General features: G+C 33.8%; 1 protein-coding gene across 2 annotated transcripts in view; it reads right to left on the bottom strand.

Annotated features, from left to right (window-relative positions):
• UCHL5 (ubiquitin C-terminal hydrolase L5) overlaps positions 1-22,502 on the bottom strand; it is a 39,389-nt gene that overhangs the window by 11,596 nt on the left and 5,291 nt on the right. Inside the window, exons 2-9 of one of the 2 annotated variants that reach the window (XM_037496094.2) lie at positions 20,342-20,405; positions 17,578-17,683; positions 8,808-8,933; positions 8,665-8,726; positions 8,456-8,586; positions 6,860-6,923; positions 3,389-3,491; positions 2,405-2,518 (exon numbers count right to left, since the gene is read on the bottom strand). In XM_037496094.2, the coding sequence (XP_037351991.1) occupies positions 2,405-2,518; positions 3,389-3,491; positions 6,860-6,923; positions 8,456-8,586; positions 8,665-8,726; positions 8,808-8,933; positions 17,578-17,683; positions 20,342-20,405 (770 nt within the window). The remainder of the gene's footprint in view (positions 1-2,404; positions 2,519-3,388; positions 3,492-6,859; positions 6,924-8,455; positions 8,587-8,664; positions 8,727-8,807; positions 8,934-17,577; positions 17,684-20,341; positions 20,406-22,502) is intronic. The other variant, XM_037496095.2, reaches the window with a different exon arrangement.

The following is a 22,502-nucleotide window of genomic DNA, read 5'->3' as shown; positions in this document are numbered from 1 at the left end:
TGTAAATTCATTTCAACATTCTTTTAGTTCATATAAATTTGAACTTCTTTGACTTCACTGAACTAGTTGTGACAACCTATATGTTCCTTCAGTCAATTAATGAATTCAACAAAATCTTCAACACATGTTCATTTCATACCACTTATGAAAATCATTTAACTTTTTTTGAACAAAGGCATTCTCAAATAATGTAACAGGTAAGGATCCTAAAAACTCAGTGAGTACTTTATTCAGGCAAATATTTAAAATTAATTATGGAATAACCCCAAGTAAAAATGTATAAATAAAAGATTGACAGTTACTGCTTTACATCCCATGAACTGTAAGATAAACATTCAAGCTTTTATGGACACATCCTGTTTCTATAAATTCATCTCTACATTTTCCTGAATTCTCTGGCAGGAGTACCTACGACCAGCACCTGAAGAAATCCTACTAAACAAAAGTCCATTTATTTTATTTAACAGTCATTTATTACCTGTTAACTAATAGCTAACACTGTAATGAACAGCAACAAAAAAGCAATCTTTGTCTTCAACTGAAATTCAATGAATACAAATGTTTTTCTACTGTGACATACATGGAAAATGACATCAGTACTACAGAAAAAGTCATACAAAATTCAAATTTTCTTCCAACTTTCTGCTCTCTTTGAGAAATGTTTATCAAAAAAGATTACAAGAGATATAGGCCAGAAGGAGAAAGAAAAATATCACATGGTTTCACTTATAGGAGGAATGTAGGGAAACCAAATAAGGGACCAAGAAAAAAATAATTGTAATAAATTAAAAAACAAAATTAACAGGCAATTATTAATCAGAGACACTCTGCATGGAAAGCGGAGGGAGAGGGATCAAAGCAGGGGAGGGGATGTGTTCTTACACAAGGGACTATGGAGATGGTGCACGGGTGAATTGGTGGTGGGAATTTTGTGGGAACTATACCTGAGAGGAGAAAGCATGCATTGTACAAAAAGGGAGAATGATGTAAAATGTATATAAAATTAAATTAAATTATAAAAAAGGATTAAGAACAAAAAATATAAAGGCAATTAATAAAGAAAAAAAGATCGCAAGAGAAAGACATTACTTAAAAAACTGCTTTGGATTTCACTCTGAATTATAAAAATACTTGAATAATTAAATGAAACAAAAAAATTTAAGAAATAAATTATTTAAAAACTGGAAGACAAAATAAAATAAATGGTCCCAACTGTCTATCAAATTGGTGACACAACCACATGAAGATTTTTTTCAAGTATATTTAAAGGCTTAGTAATTTGGTTGTATATCCAAAGTGGGAAATAGCTTAAGAAAAAAACAAACTTAAGAAAAAATTTTTCAGTTTTTATTAAAACTACTAGTGTATAGATATATGTGTGTATATATACATTCACAATCACTCCATGTATGTGTATACACACACATATATATATGTATACCTATATATGTATTGTGTGTTTGCACTATACTTATGTAACATGAAGCAAGTAATTATATTAATGTTGTCAGCAACCAAGATTTTCACCTGAAAAGACAAATTCATATCTTCAAGTATAAAACCCTTTAATCCCAAACTTGAGCATTAATATGAGTTCACATTGTATTTTCCCTTAAAAATAAAACAAAAATATATTTCTTAGCTCTGAAAAGGCCTAGAAATAGGTATCAATCAGTAACATTGGCACCCTGAGCACCCATATAGTAGTTTCTAAATAACAATCCCCAGAGTCTTCTGGAAAAACTAACTGACTTCCAAGTTCAGAAATGGGAAATATACAAGGTGAGTCTGGAACATCTTGTCATACTGGAAAGCAAGAAATCTTATCAAAGATGAAGAGGATCATATCAAAAGGGCTTAGGATACAGCCTGAAGCGCCTCCTAATGGTCAAAGGTAAGGTAAGCTGAGCATTAACAAAACCTACAATAAACTGAAGCACCAAATAGGTTAAAAACTTGGCAGCAGCTCTGCTGCCACCTGTGACAGAAGGAAAAAGAAATATATATATATATATATTTTCAGGTGTTTCTCTTTGCCAACCTTCTCCCTTTGCAAAGCAGCAGAGGCAGCTGTCCCTGTAATGCTGCCCACTTTTTAGCAAACTATGCGGACCGCTCTTTAAGCAAACCTGTCCCTTTCAGGGGCAGCTCTTTCTTCTGACTTGTGTCTACACAAGCATCCTTTACTTCCCTTTAATTTTTGTAATAAGCCTGCCCTCTTGAATTAAAAAAAAAAATCTGCTCACATTAAATACTTAAAAAAAAAAAACAAGGGTGAATCAACTCATTATTCTAAAAATTAGTAAATGATGGGGAAAAAACAATCAAGTATTCAATATATATTCACATCAAAAATACACCACTCTATATTAAAACATTGAAATCATAAGTTTTAAAAACATACCTTATATCTTTTTAATTTTTGTACTTCTTCTTCAATAAGCATCTGATTTTTGGCAACCTCTGACTGAATGGCACTTAACATATTATTACCCTGATCTGTATCCATGGGTTCCTCCTTGGGGGAAAGAAAAAGAAAGTGCACCCTAATGATTGAGGCTTAAGTCCAGAATATTTTAAAATGATAAGCATATTACAATTATTTTCAAATTTTACTCTTACTATTGGTGACAGAATACTGGCCTGATAACTGCATTATTAAAAGAGCCTTAAGTAGGACCTTTCATATATCTGTGTTCTATAAAAATATATATGAATTTTCACCTAAAAACAATCTATACTGTATTATACTGCTTTACTATGAGCTCTTATTCAGCTATAAAATATACTCATTCAGCTTATATATACTCTTTAGTAAATGTGATCAAGGAATATTAAAAAGGTATTTCTATTTAATCTTCTCCAATTATATTTACTACAGAAAGATAATCAACCATAAAGCCTATAAAAATTACATATGACCCTAAATATGCCCAATTCATTCTGTGAGAAATATATTCTAACTTGTTAACTATATAATAATTTTTAATAGTTAACTGCTAGCACATTTTTAGCACAAACTGTCACTGTTTTAAGTGGTTTGCACATATAATTTCACTTAATCCTCACAACCACTTTATAAGGCAAATACTATTATCTTCATTTTTGCATGAAAAAACTAAGCAACAAAGAAATAAGGCCAAATTTATATATCCACTAAACAGCAAACCTAGAAGCTTAATCTAGGCAACCGGAATCCAGAGTATAGTCTCTTAAACATCACTCAGGACACCTGATTAAATGTGCATTTTTTTAAAAATAGAAGGGAGGGAGAGAGGGAAGAAAAGAGGGAGGGAGTAAGAAAGGGAGGGAAGGGGGGGGGAGAGAAATATGCTCCCTAAGAGAATAACTAAGTTACAACTTTGTACATAAAAACACAGAGACAAACCTCTGCAAGTTGTCTTTGTAACTCTGCTATCTTCTGCTCATATATCATTTTTCTGTCGGACACAATAGCCATTAAATTAAATCGAATTTCACCTTCACTGTACCTAAAAACAAAAGTTATTTTAAAGTTTATTTAAACAAAAAAAGAATTGTAAAAAAGAATTGTAATACTATTACAACTAATAAAATAACAAAGTGTGTTTATCTCATGATTCTCTGGTGTTGGCTAACATAAAAGCTGACATTTTATAAAACCTTTATAGGTGAAAGATAGAGTATAACTACAGCTACAAAAAACTGATTACAGTTCATTAACCAAAAAATGTATTTTTTATTCTAAAAGAGCGCTATACCTCCTAAGCATCTGAAATAAAAAATATTTTCATCAATTCTCTCATTTTCACAAGAAAGACAGCAAATGCCATTTACTTAATATCTCTGAAAAATAAGACATCATATTTGTTGGATTAATTATACTGGCATTTTGATGGCAATTAAGTATATTTCTTACCTTACACTTTTTGTCAAGATCTAGTTCCTAATTTTAATATACATTTCTAAATTTTACTTACAGTTATTATAAATATATAAAATACTTACATAATATTTTATTAATATGTGATTATTAGTAGTAATTATGATAAGTGAGTGAATAACTTACAGGAAAAAAGAAACAAAAAACAGAACAAAGAGAAACAAATTAAATGGCAGACAAACTATAACATATCAATAATCATGTTAGATGTACATTTATTACACTTGATGTAAATGGTCTAAACATGCCAAATAAAAGAGAGACAGGAGTGAACTAAAAGACATGACCATATATGGTGCCTACAAGAAGCTCATTTCAGGGCCTCCCTGGTGGTGCAGCAGGTTGAACACAGCGCTGTGAAACTGTCCATAGCCTCTGCAGCACTGGTTCGATCCCCAGCCAGCCAGGGGGCTACCCACATGGCATGGCAGACCTCTCCTTTCTTGCCCCCTGCTTCCCTCAGCAGTGTACCTGTCTGTTTACCTGTTCTGCTCCCCACTCTGTCTCTGGTGAATTCTCTTACCCTCCCGCACCTCTGGCCTGTAGCCCAGCTATTGTATAAATAAAATGAATCTTTAAAAAAAAGCTCACTTCAAATAAAATGACATAGGCAGGTTGAAAGTAAAAGGAAGGAAAATATATATCATGTATAGAACAAAGAAAGCAGCTGTGGCTATTTTAACTATAATATAAACATAGCAAAGAAAATCACCAGAGGAACATTACACAGTGATTAAAAAAAAAAAAAGCAGAAATAGAAATCATAAATGTTTATGCACCTAAGAAAAGAGCTGCAAAACATGTAAAGCAAAAACTGATGCACTGGAATTAGAAATAGACAAATTCAAAACTGTGAAAATGACATGATTATCTACGTTGAAAATACCAAGGAATTAACGAAAATCTTCTAAAGCTGGTAGGTGAGTTCAGCAAGAAGAAAGGATGTATGATAAAGAAGTGAAAAAATCAACTATCTTTCTAACAGCAATGCTCAAATGGGAAATCAAAAATACAGTATCATTTGTAATTACCAAAAGGGGTATGACATGCTTGTGTGTAAATCTTCACAGAGACACACTGTGTTCATGGATTGGAAGACTCTATAATTAAGACACCAATTCTTCTCAAGTTGATAGATGTGACATAATTCCTACCAAAATCTCACAAATATTTGTGGAGATATAGGTAGGATTATTACTAAAATTTATATGGGAAGGCAGAGGAACTATAGTAGCTGAAACAATTTTGAAGAAAATGAAAATGGGAATGATCAGTCTACCTGATATCAAGCCTGATAGCTACAATAATCAACATTGTAGCATTGACAAAGGGGAGACAAAGAGATCAGAGAAATAAAATTATGAGGTCAGAATAAACCTTCACAACTAGCTTTTTACAAAAGTACAAAAGTAATTTAATAGAGAAAGGACAGTCTTTTCAACAAATGGTGCTAAAGCAGACATAGATAGTCAAAAAAACGCTTAAATTCACAAGAACTAATTCAAAATAAATCACAGACTTAAATATAAAATATTAAATTATAAATCTTCTAAGAAAAAGGCAGGAGAAAATCTTTGTGATCTAAGACGAGGCAAAAATAATGCTTAGATTTAACAACAAAAACACCATTTACAGTAACAGAGATATATTGGACTTCACTGGGATTAAGAGCTTTTGATCCTTGGAAGACCAAGTTGGAAAGGTGCGACAGATAGAAAAATATTTGCAGGTTACATACCTTATAAAATACTAGAAGAATTTAGAGTATGTAAAGAACCTCAGGGCTCAACAGTAAAAAACAAACAATCCAGTTACAAAATAGATAAAAAGCATGGAAATATTTTCAGTATTGTTAGATGTTAAAGAAATGCAAATCAAAACTACAATGAAATCACTATACACCTATCAGAATAACTAAAATAAAAACTATGACCAAAACAAAAGCTAACAGGGACATGGAGAAAATAAATCACTCATTGCTAGTTGGGATATAAAATGATACAGCTATTCTGGAATACAGCCTGGCAGGTTCTTAAAAAAGTAAACATGCATTTACCATGCAACCCTGCAATGCACTTCCGGGCATTTATCCCAAAGAAATACAAACTTATTTTCACACAAATGGTTACTGCAGCTTTATTCAAAACAGCCAAAACAATCCAGATGTCTTTCAAGAGGTGAATGGGCAAAAAATAGTCTGTCCATAACATGGGATACTACACATCAATAATATAAAAGAATGAACTACATATATACTTAAAAATCTGGATGAATAGCCAGAGAAGTATGCTGCGTGAAAAAAGCCAATCCAAAAAGGTTACATGTAGTATGATTCTATTTCTATTCTATTTATATATATAAAACAGTCTTTAAATGACAAAAATTATAGTTAGGGATTCACGATGACAAGGTGCGGGGAGAGGAGATGGTAGCAGGGATGGAAATGGTTGTGCCTATAAAAGAGCAACACAGGACTGAGGTGATTGAGTTATTCTGTATCTTGACTGTATCAATGTCAATATACTAGATGTGATATTGCATTACAGGTTTGCAAGATGTTACCATTGCAGGGTAAACGATCCACAGATCTCTCTATTATTTCTTACAACGAAATGTGAATATGTAATTAACTGAATATAAATATTATAATTTAATTAAAAAACTGCCTGCTCAAAACCAAAACATAACTCTGCAAAGCAGTAGGACAAAATATCTAACTTCATGGAGATCTGTATGTTCAATTTCGTTAAAGACAAGTAGTCATATTAAGATGTAAAATTTATAGAGATTTTCTAAAATAGACTCCCTCACCCCCAATGCATTAATCTAATCACTGCTATATGTTCACTAAGCATTGCTAAAACAATGTAAAAAGTTTTTAAAGATGTTTTAATAAAAACCAGGATGTTATGTCAATGACATCAGCTGAGTATTTACTTTTGTATCCTTTTTTCTATGACTGGCCTCACCGCGCTGATCCAGTCATCTTGATTGCATGCACCTAGAAAGAAATTTTCAAATATTTAAATAAAGTAAAATATACATTACTTCAAAAGTCTGGTCCAAAAATACCTGAATTTGGCAAATGCAGGACAATAAAAATTCTTTTAGCATAACTATGTTAAGCCCTAATTCCTCAATTTCTTAGTAAATGGTAAGGGAAAAGCATTATCATAATTTTCACTGCCACATTATTGCGGTGCTTAGTAACAGATGCTGCACAACTATTTTAGTAATGAATTAGCAAGGTATCTCATTAAAATTCACAGATCTGTAAGATAAGGAGCACTATCTTAATTTTACAGATGATGAAACTGAGGGCTAAGAAAAACTAACTGACATGTTAGTGCCAAAATAAGGATTCAACCGTTATCTGACTCCCCAAAATCAAAACTGTAAAATAAAAAACTAAAAGCTACACATAATACAAAACACCTTAATACAACTGCTTTAATCCTCTCTTTTCAGTGTAAGTTTTAGCATAGCCTCCCGTTAACACAATACAACTGGCTACTCATTTTATCCTTTACTTCCTTTATAGCTGAAGGTTCTAATAAATAAGGATGGCTGCCAGAGAGAAAGCAAGAGAGAAAGTGCAGAAATCAGATCAACCACCAAAATAAAGAAAATCAAATTCTAAGGAGTTAAGAATATAGTCTATAAATTTTCTGTAACAACACAGAAAAATATTTTTTAAGTATAGAGACAGTATGTAAATCTCCATGAAGATAAACTACTGATTGTAAATATGGGGCATGGTCAAAAGAGCACAAGAAATATACAACTATATTAAACTTTTTAAACCTAAAAGTATAAAGTTTTTAAGAACAGCAGGTAACATTAGATTCAATTAAAACAGCTTTAGTTGGGCTAAAAACAAAAACATAATGAGATTAAAAACAAGGAATTAAATTTCTTTTGTTAGTCTATGATTTCAGTACTAAAGCAGAACTACCAGTTATAGCCTCAGCCTGATAACCATTTATCCTTTTTGCTCAATGTTACTGGAGACAGATAGGCTCAGAACGAATCTATCCTTTGGCACAAAGGACAGCTTGTTTAAATAAAAACATTTCTGTAGATTCTCATAAACACCAAATTAAAGTGATTCTAAATGATTCAATTCTAAATGAAAATATCTTAATATAAGATGATAAAAAATAGATTATCAATAGATTAAAGATGACAAGGTAGTAACTTCATTAAAATAAATAGTTTTTAAAGGTTAACTGGAAAACAGAAAATAAATTATGCAATCTATAGATTAAAAAATTTCACTGAGAAAAAAATTGAAGACCTCAACCAAAAAAAGCAGTCAACATGTTCTTCCTGTATATTATTTAATTATATTATTATTATTATCCTATATGTTAATTATTTACCAAGTACTGAAGCTTAAGGCTTTCATAACAGTATATTACCTTTGGCACTTTCCACTTCACAATATAAGCAGCACATAGCTACAACAAAGGAGAATACTAGACCTTTTCTTCCATGACAAAAGTGAAATACAAGAAACAGGAACTGGATTACCTAAATCAATCGGTCCTTCTCTTAATCCATCTAATTCATACAGTCTTCCATTAACAGGAACATAACTGACAAAGTGAAAAGCATCTTCTTCTTTTGCTGCTGTCTTTGCATCAAATTCAAACATTTGTTGTCTACAGAGATGGAAAAACAAAATGAGAAACAAACAAGCAAAGAAAGAGACAGTATTTGTTTAACAGAGTCTTCTTTACCTGGCGAAACTGTTGTGCACTTGTCGAATCACATCTGAATTGCTCAGTGCCAAACCTTTCATCTAAAATAATTTTAAAAGTAACCTATTAAAACAAGAACTACTACATATAAGGCATTTTAGGAATAATGAGACTGTACTCACAGCTGCATCGAAACTTTGTGAAAATTCTTTAAATTCTGATAACGTCTCTCCTAAATGGACATCTTGATGGGTACAGTTCAACAACACACTTACTATGGCTTGAGTAGCACAAGCATTATTAATTACCTATAAAATATAAAAGCAAAGTTGTACATTATCAATTTGGTTTTTTAAAAAGCACTTTCAACTGGTAACAATGACTGACAAAATATATGAATACAGTCAATAGTTCTCACTGTATTTCACATAGTCTAAGCATAAAAATAATAAACATTTAAATTTCCATTCTAATCTATTTTGAGAAATTTGCTACTATTCTGGAGAAAAATTTTCAATTGTGTTTCCTTTTTAATTCTTACACTCCTCTACTTTTCTTTGAGGTCTTGTGACTATCCACCAATTCTTACACTTTAAACTGCAATATGTAGAAAAATTTTTTGGTAAGACTGCTTTCTACATGAGGAAATATTCTATTACTCCCAACTACCAAACAAATACAAGAATATCACCACGTTTCCGCAATTTCTTTCTTTACAGTACTTTGTACTCAACACTGTCTTATAATTGATAAATCACTGAAAAGTAGCAGATCTGTAATTCACTTGACATTGCTGTTGATCTCTTTTAATATGTACTTTGACCTGAATCACAGTTCTTTCAGTAAATTTCGATGAAAAGTGGTAATGACTAAAGGAGACTTCATAAAAAGGTAGTTAAAACGTTTCAAGACCTGGTACTTCTGTATCTTGGGCCAAAGTTATCTGGGGTGAAATCATCTGGGATGGGTTGGAAGAAGTCAGAAGAAGTTAAAATTTATACTCATTCACATATTCTTTCAAAAATCATGACATGACATTGACGACACAGTATGTACCCAATGCTAGGCTAGATGCTCAGGTAACAGCAGAGAATACTACCAAACATTCTAATGACTTAAAATCCATATCCATAAGTTTAGGGATTTTTAAAAAATTAAAAAAAAAATCCAAACTTATCAAAATTGTATACATTGAATATAAAGTTTTTGTACGTTAATTATATTTCAATAAAGCTGTTTTATTGAAAAGGGGGAAGGAAATCCGGTGGCTGATATTTCTTTCAATATTAATGATTTACAGCTCATTTTGTGTGAAGAATACTATTACTGTATGCATGGGTATAAAATGATCTCTTCAAGTTTTAGAGTGAATTTAGCACCACCAAGTGGTTATGTGCTATAAAGTAAGGATTTATCCCCTCCCCCAAAAAAAGACCTTCAAAAGGTCTCTCAAATATTTACTAAGCACCTACTGTGTACAAGAAACAGAGATGTAGTCCTTGTACACATGAAACTCATAAAATCACCTCCTATATGTCTATTTAGGAGAGCTTTAACTGTAGCTCACATGAGCAAAAATAATTCCAATACAAATTATTTATGCAGTCCCAATTTTTTTAATTTTTACTTTATCCCTTGTGTTCCACTGGCTGTTAACACATGTTTAAATAAAGCAAGAGTTTAACGAACACATGAGGCTGAAGCAGGTGGTCAAAAGTAAGGCTAGACCAGATCCTGAAGAATTAGTTTGAGCACATATATTCTTTAGTTCATCCAGTTCACATTCAACTCACATATTCATGTTGCTAACCCGATCCTGCAGTCATGTGGCTTTGCAAGCCCTCTAATACAGAATAACTTCTTTTCATACCTTATACAAAAGAATATGATAGATGTAGTGTATGTCAGCAGATCTGCTGTGTATTTCAGTAGATCAGGATTCACTTTCTCTGGTGAATCCTCTCAACCCCGCACCTCTGGCCTACACCCTGGCTCTTGTATGCATAAATCAATCAATCGTTAAAAAAAAAGTCAGGAAGATGGAGTCTGAGGCACAAGACAGAGTCAGTTCAGTCTGCCAGAACGTCCCTTTTCATAGAAGCTTTATGAATTTTTGTCGAAAATCTGTGAATTTTGCATTATATTCATCTCTGTTTTGTTTTACGGTACTACTTCATGTCAACCAATGTTCTAAGCACCGAAAATCAACAAGGTTCCTGCCCATAAGAGAGAATGTTAGTGGGCAGAATCAGGGGCAACCTTGGGACCCCCGAAACCTGCCTGCTCTAAATGAGTTCTGTCATCTGCTGCATAGGCACACTCTGGTGCATAAGACCTTCAATGGAAAGGGGCTTTAATACAATTAGTGTGCGATAGAGAAAGAGAAAGAATATAGTTAAGGGCCTCTCTGGTGGCACAAAGTGTCTATGACGCTATCTGTAGCCACTGCAGCATGAATTCCATCCCTGGCCAGGGAGTTAACTCACAAGGTGCAGCAGTGCTCTCCTGTCTTGCCAGCTGCTCCCCCAGTAGTGTATTTCAGTGTTCTGCTCCACACTGTGTCTCTGGTGAATCCTCTCACCACCCCACCCTGCCCGCCCTGCACCTCTGGCCTACACCCCCACTCTTGTATGCATAAATAAATAAAATAAATCTTAAAAATAAAATCACATGATATACCAAAACCCAACTCCTAATGAATTGTGGACACAGGTGTTAAAAATAAAAATGTGGGCCTCCCTGGTGGCACAGGCGGTTGAGCACAGGGCTGTGAAGCTGTCCGCAGCCTCTGCAGTGCTGGTTCGATCCCGGCCGGCCAGAAGGATACCTACATGGCGCAGCAGACCTCTCCTGTCTCACCGCTGCTCCCCTCAGCAGTGTATTTCTGTCAGTCTGCCTGTTCTGTTCCCTGCCCTGTCTCTGGTAAATCCTCTCACCCTCCCACACATCTGGCCTGTACCCCGGTTCTTGTACACATGAATAAAATCTTTTCAAAGGGCCTCCCCGTGGTGCAGCGGTTGTGCACTAGGCTGCGAAGCTGCCTGTGGCCTCTGCAGTGCCGGTTCGATCCCCGGCCGCCGGCGTGGGTCCCACATGGCACGCAGACCTCTCCTGCCGTGCACACTGCTCCCCTCAGTAGTGTGCTTCATCAGTCTGCCTGTTCTGTTCCCCGCTCTGGCTCTGGTGAATTCTCTCACCCTCCCATGCTTCTGACTACACCCAGTGCTTATATAAATAATTTTTAAAAATTTATAAAAAAATAAAAATAATAATCTTAAAAAAGAATAAATTTTTAAAAAATAAATAAAAATGTAAATATCTTTTACAACTTTAGATAGATAATGACTTCTTAAACCAGATACAAAAAACACTGATTCTCTATTCATTAAAAGATACCCAAGAAAGGTAAAACAATTGGGTGTCAACTTATTACTGCAAGAATATACAGACAACTTGTACAAATTAAAAAGTAAAGCACAATTAAGCCCAGACGAAAAATAAACAGGAAATTCACAGAGAAAATACATATGGTCACTAAGCACATAAAAACCCTTTCAAAATGGACAGTGATCAAGGAGATGTAAGACCTCAATTGAGTGCCACTTTACAGCCAGTTGGCTGGCAAAAAATAAAGCAGGTCACTGTTACAGGTTGGAGTATGTGGTTACACAGTGACTTCAGAAAACATTTGGTATTTCCTCCTAAAGTCACACATTTTCCTATCAGATGAGATAGTCCTACTTTCAGGTACATGCCAGGAGAAATTTGCCTGTACTACAGGAGATATCTGTGAAAACGTTTATAGCTGCACAATTAATAGTAACTCAAATAGAAAACCCAGATCAAATCTACAAAGGGTATAAATAAACCACAGTATATTCATGTAATTGATATACGACATGCAAAATATATGAACTACCTAATAAACTTATTGATGAATTTTCATAATATAACATTGTCTAAAAAGTCCCCCCAAACTACATAGAATATGACACTTCTTGTCAAGCTAAAAATTTTATATATATACACCTCTTTAGGATTATAAAAATATATAAAAAGTAAAGCAAAGTAATGATATATAGATTTTAACAAGAAGGTTATATTGGGTGAAAAGAGTAAGGATGAGTTACACTATTATACATTGAGTAAGAGAGAAGGAAATAACAGATAAAGTTTATTTAGGTGGTGATGGATGGGTGCTTCCTACAACTAAAATAATCAAATAAATAAAAGGAGGCAACAAGTGTGTGTCATCAATCAAGAATTATCTTAATTGATTGATATATCTTCCTCCTTCATTCCCACAACCAGTCCATTACACATTGAAGGCGCTAATTACTTTAAGTATTATTCAAATCTGTTCACATCCCTACTACCAGTCTTTTTTGTCTAATCTTCAAATTACTTCGTAAATGCCTCCTAAATGATATCCAGTCTTACATCCTATACCACTCTCTACTCTTCAAATGCATTCCTCACACTGTAACCAAAGCAGTCTCTTCTAAATAAAAATCTGATCACTTTACTTCTTAAAACATCTCAAAAACATTCTACTAACCCACCAACTGATACAAAGTCTCAATCATGGCTTAAAATACCCTGCATGACCTGATCTCTGCACTGGTGGCAGGAGTTGACAGTGGTTCTCCATATCCATCTTTTTCTTCTCCAACAGGGTTAGAGTACCTACATTTTATCTGGGTCCACAGCCATACGAAATGAAGATAACTTTCCCAGCCTCCTTTGCTGCTAAGTACAGTCATGTGACTGAGTTCTGGACAAAAAGCAGAATACATGTAACAAGGGCAAATTGTAGAAAATGTCCACCAAGGGACATTTTAGCAGAGTGTGCTGTCCCCTTCCTACTGTCTAGATTGTGAAACTGAGATCGAATAGCTGAAATTTCAATCCTCTCCCTGGATATGCAGTAATCTTTGGACTAGAAGCCACACACAAAGAAAGAAAGATCCTGCAATCTACTAGAGGGGGAAAAGGAAGGGAGGGAACACAGCAGTCTGAGATGAAGGGCTATGGGTGTGTGGAAGGCGAGGGTGTAATACGTACCTAAGGAGGAGAGCACCTACTCCCCTAGATCGTATACAGGGCTGTAAACCAATGCTACCTCAACAAGGAAAAACAAAATATCATTCCTGGATCCTTATACACAAATTCTAACCACCAGGAAACAATTTATTTTCTCCATATTGAATTAACAATGATATACACATACACACATAGCCCTCCAATTAAAGCCTATAATTAGCATTAAGTCATTATTACCTCTCTAAACTGGTACAATTCCAATCACCAATACCCAAACTATGTATTCAGTTAATATAGTTAATACAAATGACCTTTTCACAAATAAATTATTTCAACTAAATTTTTTAAATTTCTGAAAATACTCCTAAGAGCCCAGGTACCCTGGATTGGAAATCATTACTATAATCTCGTGAAGTCTAGAACATAACAATTAAATATTTATGTTAATAGATACTATGTTTTAGCATAGGTTTATAAGAAGCATATTATGAAAAAGACTAATAGGTGTTATTGGGTAATTACTGATCTTTGAGTTTAATAAAAACTTATGGCATAACATAATAAAAAAAATCAGGAAATCGCTAATCCAAAATATAAATAAACATGGCTAGAATAATATAATACAAATAAAATATCAAATAACACTAAGATAAAAATGTAACATAGAACTAAAAAAATATCAAGGAACTCCAGAAATTATAAACTCAGACTCAATTTTACATAATGACTTCTGAGTTCATAACTTAGTGCAGAAAAAATATATTTATTACATACAAACACACAGAAAAAAATCTGGAAGACTATACATTGCTTTCAGGGTTATGTCTAAGGCTAAGATTATATGGAATTTTTTTTCTACAACATATATAATGTTTAAATCATATACAATGAATATATGTTCTTATATATATTTAAAAAGTAAATAACTTTCCTTAAGACAAGAAAAATCACCTGAATGACTTTTAAAACTACCCATCCTCTACTTTCACTAAACTATCTACATCTTGAAAATCACAAGTAAGTATAGCTCTAAAATAATTACTGTAATACAGTGATACCCAAACAGCACACAAACACTAAAATATAGATATATTTGTGTTAGAGAAATAGAGATTTAAAGTGTTGATCGTTAAGAGATTATTTTTAAAAATTATAGGACATTTATATCAAGAATGCTTTTAAAAGAGCCAGTTTTGCCATGGGATTAAGAGTTTGGACATCAGGACCACAGGTTCTGGGTTTGCACCCCAGCTGTTTCCACATCTGTGAAATGATGATGAACCTGTAAAGCCACATCAGGTTGTTGTGAGGATCAATTACTACAAATAAATTACTAATAAAAAATAATACATACAAAAGTATCTGTCATTTGTACACTGTTATGTGTACTGAAATGGAACAAAGCTAAACCTTTATTATTAAATGAAAAAATATGACACTTAACATAACAATAAAACTTTAGTAAAAAGCCAAGTATGTGAATATGTGTGCATATGAACAGAAAATGGAAGATAGTATATAGCATATCACATCACAAATCTGTTTCTCGATCACGGATTAAATTCTGGATCTACCACTCTGTTGACCTCAGGCAAATAAGTTGATTTTGCTAGGCTTCAATTTCTTCATCTGTGAAATGAGGAAACTATTCATAAAGTAGTTTCAAGGATTAAATAAAACATATCTAAAGCACAAAATTTGGCTCACAATAGAATGGTAAATGTTGGCTACTGTTGGTGTTATCATTATAGCTGTTATTACGAAGAAGAGATGCTTTTTTATCCACAGTATCTAAAACAAGGCTGGCACATAGTAGGTGCTCAATAACTACATATTAAGTGAATAAGTCTAATTGTTAAAAGAGGTGAGTAGTGGGTGTAGGATTACAAAGATATTCCCTTTTATTACTGTATATTTCCGTAGTTTAAGTTTTGCTATAAGAAAAAAAAAAAAACAAAACCACAGAGTGATTAAATCATGTTTTCTTAACTCCTACAGTAAAAGCAAGAAAGTTTTAAATTTTTCTAAAAACATTCCACTTTTAACAGTTGAGGAAATGGAATAAAGTAATATGAAAAAAAGGGAAAATAACTTACTAAGTGGAATAGTAAAGGCTTGATCTAAAGGGCAGTATGAGAATTAGTGTTTTTATTTTTCCACCTTCCCAAAGGTTAAACAGATATCCTAAGCAATTTTTTTGAGTCTCAGAAGTAGGTCCAATTTTCAAACAAATGTAATCACAATTGGCTTAAACATTGATCAAACCTCTTTTATCATTCTCCTTTTCAACTTTTCCAAACAATGGACCATACATCTGGAGGCATGTAATAATGTTAAACATCTCCCTGTATACACTAGAACAGTAATTCTCAAAGTATGGTCCATGAATTCCCTTGGAATCCCTAAGACCTTTTTCAAGGAGTTTGTGAGCTCAAAATTATTTCCATACAATGGAAGGGGAGATCCTACACTCCTACTATGGAAACAAGGATGTAAACTAATATTAACCCAATAAAAAAATCTTTTGAAAAAATTGTTTTCATAATAACTCTAAGACAGTTTTGGTGTTTTCCCAGAATTTCACATTCACCCTGACAGTACAATAGCAATTGTGGATATGAATCTAGGTCATGTCATTAAACCATTTCACTGAGACATATACATAGCTACAAAACTAGCAAAACGAAAAGGCAGATTTAATGAAGAATACCTTTGCAGCATCAGTAGTTATTTTTATAAAATTTCAACCTCAGAATACAAGTCTTCAATATTTTGTTGAATGAAATAGGCCATGCCAATAAAACACTTCTTTTACAAATCAAATGTGCAGCCATTTCGAGGAAAAGCACTAAGTACAATTGAGCTGTGAGGTAGATTGGCTATTCATTTCTTAAAACATTTTTACTTGAAAGAATAAGTGACAAATACAGTTCTTCACACAGAGAATTTGGCAAATATTTTCTTGAAAATTAGTGAAATGAGTCTAACACTTCTAGGGAAACACCTGATAGCATTTGTTATTCTTGATAAAATTTAAACTTTCAAGTAAATATTAGAATTCTGGAAGATGTAGACCCATTACTGTAACTTTAAAAGTTACATGAAATTTAACAACTTTTCTGATGATATAGATGGTGATTCAAGTAACAAATGTAACTTGCTGATTATACATATAATCAAATATGTTAGCACTTAAAAGATCTACATAATTTGGTGACATTTCCAAATAACCAACACAGGATGTTATCAGATCCTATATGAATGAAACATCCATTCAAAGAGTAAGATAAACTGAGGAATTTCAATATAAGAGTACAAAATTCATGGAGATGGTTTCAGATTTCACAGCAACATTTGTGAAGTTTTGATATGTCATCAGAGAATATTCATAATTCTCTGAAAAAAACATTAAAATACTCCTTCCTTTCCAATTACACATGTAATAGTGACAATTGCGCAGAGCTACAGACAACTGTTTTTCATATATGTCAATCAAAGCAAAAACACTGCAAAAGACTGAATTAAAAAAGCAGACAGAAGAATGCAGCTGTGTGCTATGAAGCCAGACATTAGAGACTTGCAAAATGTAATGCAATGCAGTCCTCTCACTATTTTAATTTTAATAAAAATAAAGATGTTATATTTTACTAAAGATGTTGTGTTCACATGTAATGAATTTGTTATTTTTAAATCAACTAATTTTTATAAGCATCTCAGTTTTAATGTATAATAGGATAAATACTGATAGATATAATATATAAACAAAATCCCTTTGGGAAGCCTAATAACTTTTAAGAATATAAAGGTGTCATAAGAACAGAAATTTTGAGGTGTGCTCCACTCGTGACATAGAGCAGAACAGACGGTTAAAAGCATTGCCATTGAGACTCAAATTATTTAAGAACATACCTGCTTGGCAAAAAATATTGTGTCAAGTCTGGAGTCCTGAACCACAGAACCTGCTGGTTCTTCTCCTGGCTGCCACTTGAAAAGAAAAATTAGCCCATGAACTGGCCTACAAAATAAAATACAAATAGTGACATCAAGCCCTGCTTTTTCTATGACATTTTTTCAATAACATTAAATTTTAGTCAGCTTAACAAACACAATGCAAATGAAGTAAATTTGAGAGATTTTAAAAATGTTTGTATTATTCAGAAGATACTTTCTCTTTGGCAAAAACTAAGATGCATTACCTGTGAAACAGGCAACTTCTGTCAATCAATCAGATTGATAGATAGATACATGGATAGATAGATAGATAGATAGATAGATAGATAGATAGATAGATAGAGCTATTTCTATGCTATTCAAAGTCACTAGAATATTGCCTAAGACAAGGAAAATAAAATGTAAAAATTCCATCAGCTAAAAATGAATTATAATGGTTTGTTCTCAAATCTGTGGAATATTCATTTCTACCTTATTTTACCTTATTTACAAATAGAAAATACAAATATTGCAAAAACAGAAGGTGTTAACCCTAAACTGAATTTCAATATATATGAATAAATTTCAAGTAGAATATTTATAGATAAATGACAGTATACATAGCATGAAATACAGGAAGTCTTCTTCATGTCACTACAAAATTCACAAACAATTCTCAAACTACATCTTGTCATATACAATGAAGTCATCCACCTTCCTATAGGAACTGTTCTGCCCATGAAACATTAAAAACATACCATGGAATATTACTCAGCATTCAAAAAAGATAAACACATGCAATTTGCAGCAACATGGATGGCGCTGGAAGGGATCATGCTCAGCGAAATAAGCCAAAAAGAAAAAGAAAAATACCGGATGGTCTCACTCATAGCAGGAATCTAGAAAACTTAAATAAGGGATCAGGAAAATGAATAACTATAAGAAAGTGAAAATCAAAATCAACAAAAAACTATGAACCAGAGACACTTTTTGGGGGGTGGGGGCCGGGAGGGGAGGGATTGGGGTCAGAATGGGGCATGTGCAGTTGTATGGGGGAATATAAAAATAAAATTTATTATTTAAAAAAAAATAATAAAAAAAAATAAAATGCACATCGGATCTCATTGAATGACTGTTGGCTAATACTGAGAAAAGCAGATTGTGGTTGTGACTCCAAATTTTGAAGCAACCACAAATATCCATGTATTTTTCCAATGTTTGTGAAAACCACCCTGGGATATGATATAATTTTTTTAAAGATTTATTTATTTATGAATACAAGAGCTGGGGTTCAGGCCAGAGAGGGGAGGGGAAGAGGATTCACCAGAGACAGAGTAGGGAGCAGAACAGGCAGACGGACTGAAATACACTGCTGAGGGGAGCAGCGGGTGAGACAGGAGAGGTCTGCTGTGCCATGTGGGTTGCTCCCTGGCCAGCCGGGCATCAAACTCATGCTACTGAGGCTGCTGATTGCTTCATAGTGCAGTGCTTAACCCCTTGCGACACTAGGGAGGCCCTATGATATAATTTTGACAATCTCTATTCTAAAATAAAAGAGGAATCCCAAAAAAAAAAAAAAAAAAAAAGATAAAAAAAAAAAAACTGCCACTTTAAGATTCGCTACAGTCTATCATTCAAAATTGCCTTCCAAGCAATAAAAATGATGCCTATTCTTTCCTATCCTGCCTTAAGTACTATCCTGCAAATGATGTATTTTTAATTAACATTCCCTGAACACTTGGCCAGAATTCCAACTAAAGTGGTGGTTATTTTTCTGGGGAACAAGGGGGAGAGGGAGCAAATTACCTCCTTTTAACTAACAAAAACAGCAGCCATAAGCTGCCAATCTCCATTTTCATTTTTAAAAGCATATTCCTTGGGCCTCCCCAGTGGTACAGCAGGTTGAGCACTGTGCTGTGAAGCTGTCCGCAGCCTTTGCAGTACTATGAAGCTATCATGCAACACGAGTTCAATCCCTGGCCAGCCAGGGAGATTCCCACATGGCTCGGCAGACCTCTCCTGTCTTGCCCGCTGCTCCCCTCAGCAGTGTATTTCAGTTCTTCTGCTTGTGCTGTTCCCTGCTCTGTCTCTAGTGAATCCTCTCACTCTCCCGCACATCTGGCCTGTACCCCAGTGCTTGTATAATTAAATAAATTTTTTTTTAGAAAAAGAGAGTATTCCTTATCCCAAGACTCTAAGAACTCTTCCAGCCATTAAAACTTCTAGTCCTCCATTTGCAGATAACGGGTCAATGCTCAGGGCAAGGAGATTGGTGAGTAAGGATCAGAGAGGTGACTCTAGTCAGAAGAAGGTGGGAGGAGGAAGATACTTCCTGGTATCTGCCTACTTTTGGAATTTGATCTGCAACCTCCCAAAGAAGCAACGTGATATGTAGATATGTTCTGAATTATCACTAGCCATGCAGAGAATACACAATATGAAGCATACTATTAGTTACGCTTTTGTGCAATAATCTAGTATTTGTTTTCCATGTTCCAACATTGTTCTATAAGTGAATATTATTTTTTTTAATTGGCCAAATAATACTTGTAGATAAAAAAATTACAGGAAGTTCTCATTCTCTTACATGTTACTTATCTATGAGTCTCAAGTTCTTGGCTATCTAATGAGACCTACCTCACAGAACTGAAAAAAGAAAACAATGTATTTGGCCTAAAGTAAGCAGACAAAATTTGCTTAAGTATAAACATTATTTTGTTAACACAACTAAAATTATACTTACTTTAACTTTTCAAAATTCTCAGGCTCTAAACTCCATATTTCTTCTACTTGGGCTCCTCGGCAACCTGAAATAGAAATTATTTCTTCAGAAACAAAATAACGCATTTTTCCTTCACTATCAAAATATCAACTACAAGAATTACAAATTTGGGGGCAATAAGACATGGCAAATTAAAATGATAAATGTGATAAAACTCAGAGCCAAATTCTACTACTTCTTTTTCTATTTCCTAGCTATTTACCATGGGCGTATATTCCTTCTATAATTTTTAAGTTTCAAGAGTTTAATTTTCACTGAAACACCTCCCCATGGTTATTCCTTCTCAGACTCTCAATCTCTGGCTCTTTGCCATCCACTCTTTTCATTCAACTACGTAATTTCCCCTGCTCCGCTCTTAGAAGAAAATTCTTTTTTCCTTACTATACTTTCAAGTAGTAGTAATTACCACTTAACAGGGAGTTTCATACGTATTTAGTTCCAACCCTTTTCCCAAACTCCATTTCATATTTTCAACAAACTCAAGAGTCCTTCTCCCTTTCCCTAAACATGCTCGTTCTCTGGGATAGAGGCCCTCAACCAGTGTTATTTTTCCCCCCAGAGAATATTTCTCAATGTCTGGAAACATTTTTATTGTCACTATTATCACGTGTGTGTACATGTGTGTACGTGTGTGTGTGTTTTGGGGAGGGGAGAGTTTTGAATCCAATGGGTAGAGGCCAGAGACACTAAACATCTTACAGCGCACAGGACAGCCTCTGACAATAAAGAATTGTCTACCCCAAAATGTCAATAGCACTAGGTGGACAAATCCTATAATATATATCAAAGTAATGGTGCCCAGCTTGAGCCTGGCCTTCAGACTACCAGGGCATGAATCCCAGCTTCTCCATTTACTACCTACATGACGATGTAACCTCTCTGTTCCAATGTTAATAGAGCTGTTGAGAGGAATGAGATAATGCAGGAGATGCATGTAATACAGTCCCTGATTTTAGACTAAATGTTAGTTAGTATTATTACCACAATACAAAAAAGTCATTTACCAGTGTGTTCTATGTATAAAGTACTTTAAATGCATTTTCTCTGATCCCTGAAAGGAACATATTTCATGCAAGAAGTTTAGGAATAATAAAAGGCTAGTTCAAATTACTAGTTACTATATGCCAGAAAATTAAACCCCTCATCTGGTTCCAAAGTACGGGCACTTTCTAATATTCCAGTTATTTTCAAGTGACAGTTAGAAAAATCTTTAGACCACTTGCAAACTCCTATGATTAACAAACAAAAACGTTGGTCAACCAACAATATGAGTTTGGGCATTCAAATCATGCCATGTCTCAATTTGCTCTGTTCAGCAAATATCTATTAAGTGCTCACTATATATTAGAGTGTGAGTGTGTGTTTGTGTGTGTGTGTGTGGGCAAGAGAGAGAGAAAGGCTGAGACTACACTGTTTGTGGTAGGGAAGAATGAAAAACAACCTGAATGTCTAGCAACAGACTGCTAAGTATTCTCTAATTGAAGGGGAGGTGGAAACCTTATGAGTGAAGCTATATTTATGTGTCAAGAAGGGCACAAAAGATGAACTGGTTACCACTACTGGAAATCAACTGCAAAATAGTAAAATATTAAATCACTCTATCCTAACAGAACAAAATATTCAGTGAATAAAAGAATGCTCACATCTTCTGTATGGGGGAAATTTCAAATGGTGTTTAAATAACTTTCTGTTAAACACATACACATCTCTTTGTATGAGATGGTACTCAGCTGGTAGCATCTATCTCCTTATATACATTCAATCTTATAACCTCTCATGTACAATTTCATTTAATACATGGTATAATGGAAAGAAAAATAAGCAATGATTCAAAATACCTGGGTTTTAATCCCAGCAGTGTCTTAAAGTGTTTCACCTTGAACAAGAAAATGTCTTAGTGTCTCACTTTCCTCATGTATAAAACAAGGATACCACCAGCTTCATCTAATCCACACAATTCTTGTGAGGTTATTTGTTGTCAAACAATGAACATCCCATTCTATCCCAGCAAAGATAGAAAACAATAAACTGCTTTCACAATACAAACAACTCCACAGTCTAGTAGGAATCAAGCACACACAACTCAAAGACAGAGAATCACAAATAAACTGTATATGAAATA

This window comes from Talpa occidentalis, unplaced genomic scaffold (genome assembly GCF_014898055.3).
Source record: "Talpa occidentalis isolate TD23 unplaced genomic scaffold, MPIMG_talOcc4v2.1 talOcc4.8, whole genome shotgun sequence".
NCBI classification, from domain to species: domain Eukaryota; kingdom Metazoa; phylum Chordata; class Mammalia; order Eulipotyphla; family Talpidae; genus Talpa; species Talpa occidentalis.
The sequence above is the reverse complement of the archived record's forward strand: the minus strand, read 5'-3'. Positions and strand labels throughout refer to the sequence as shown.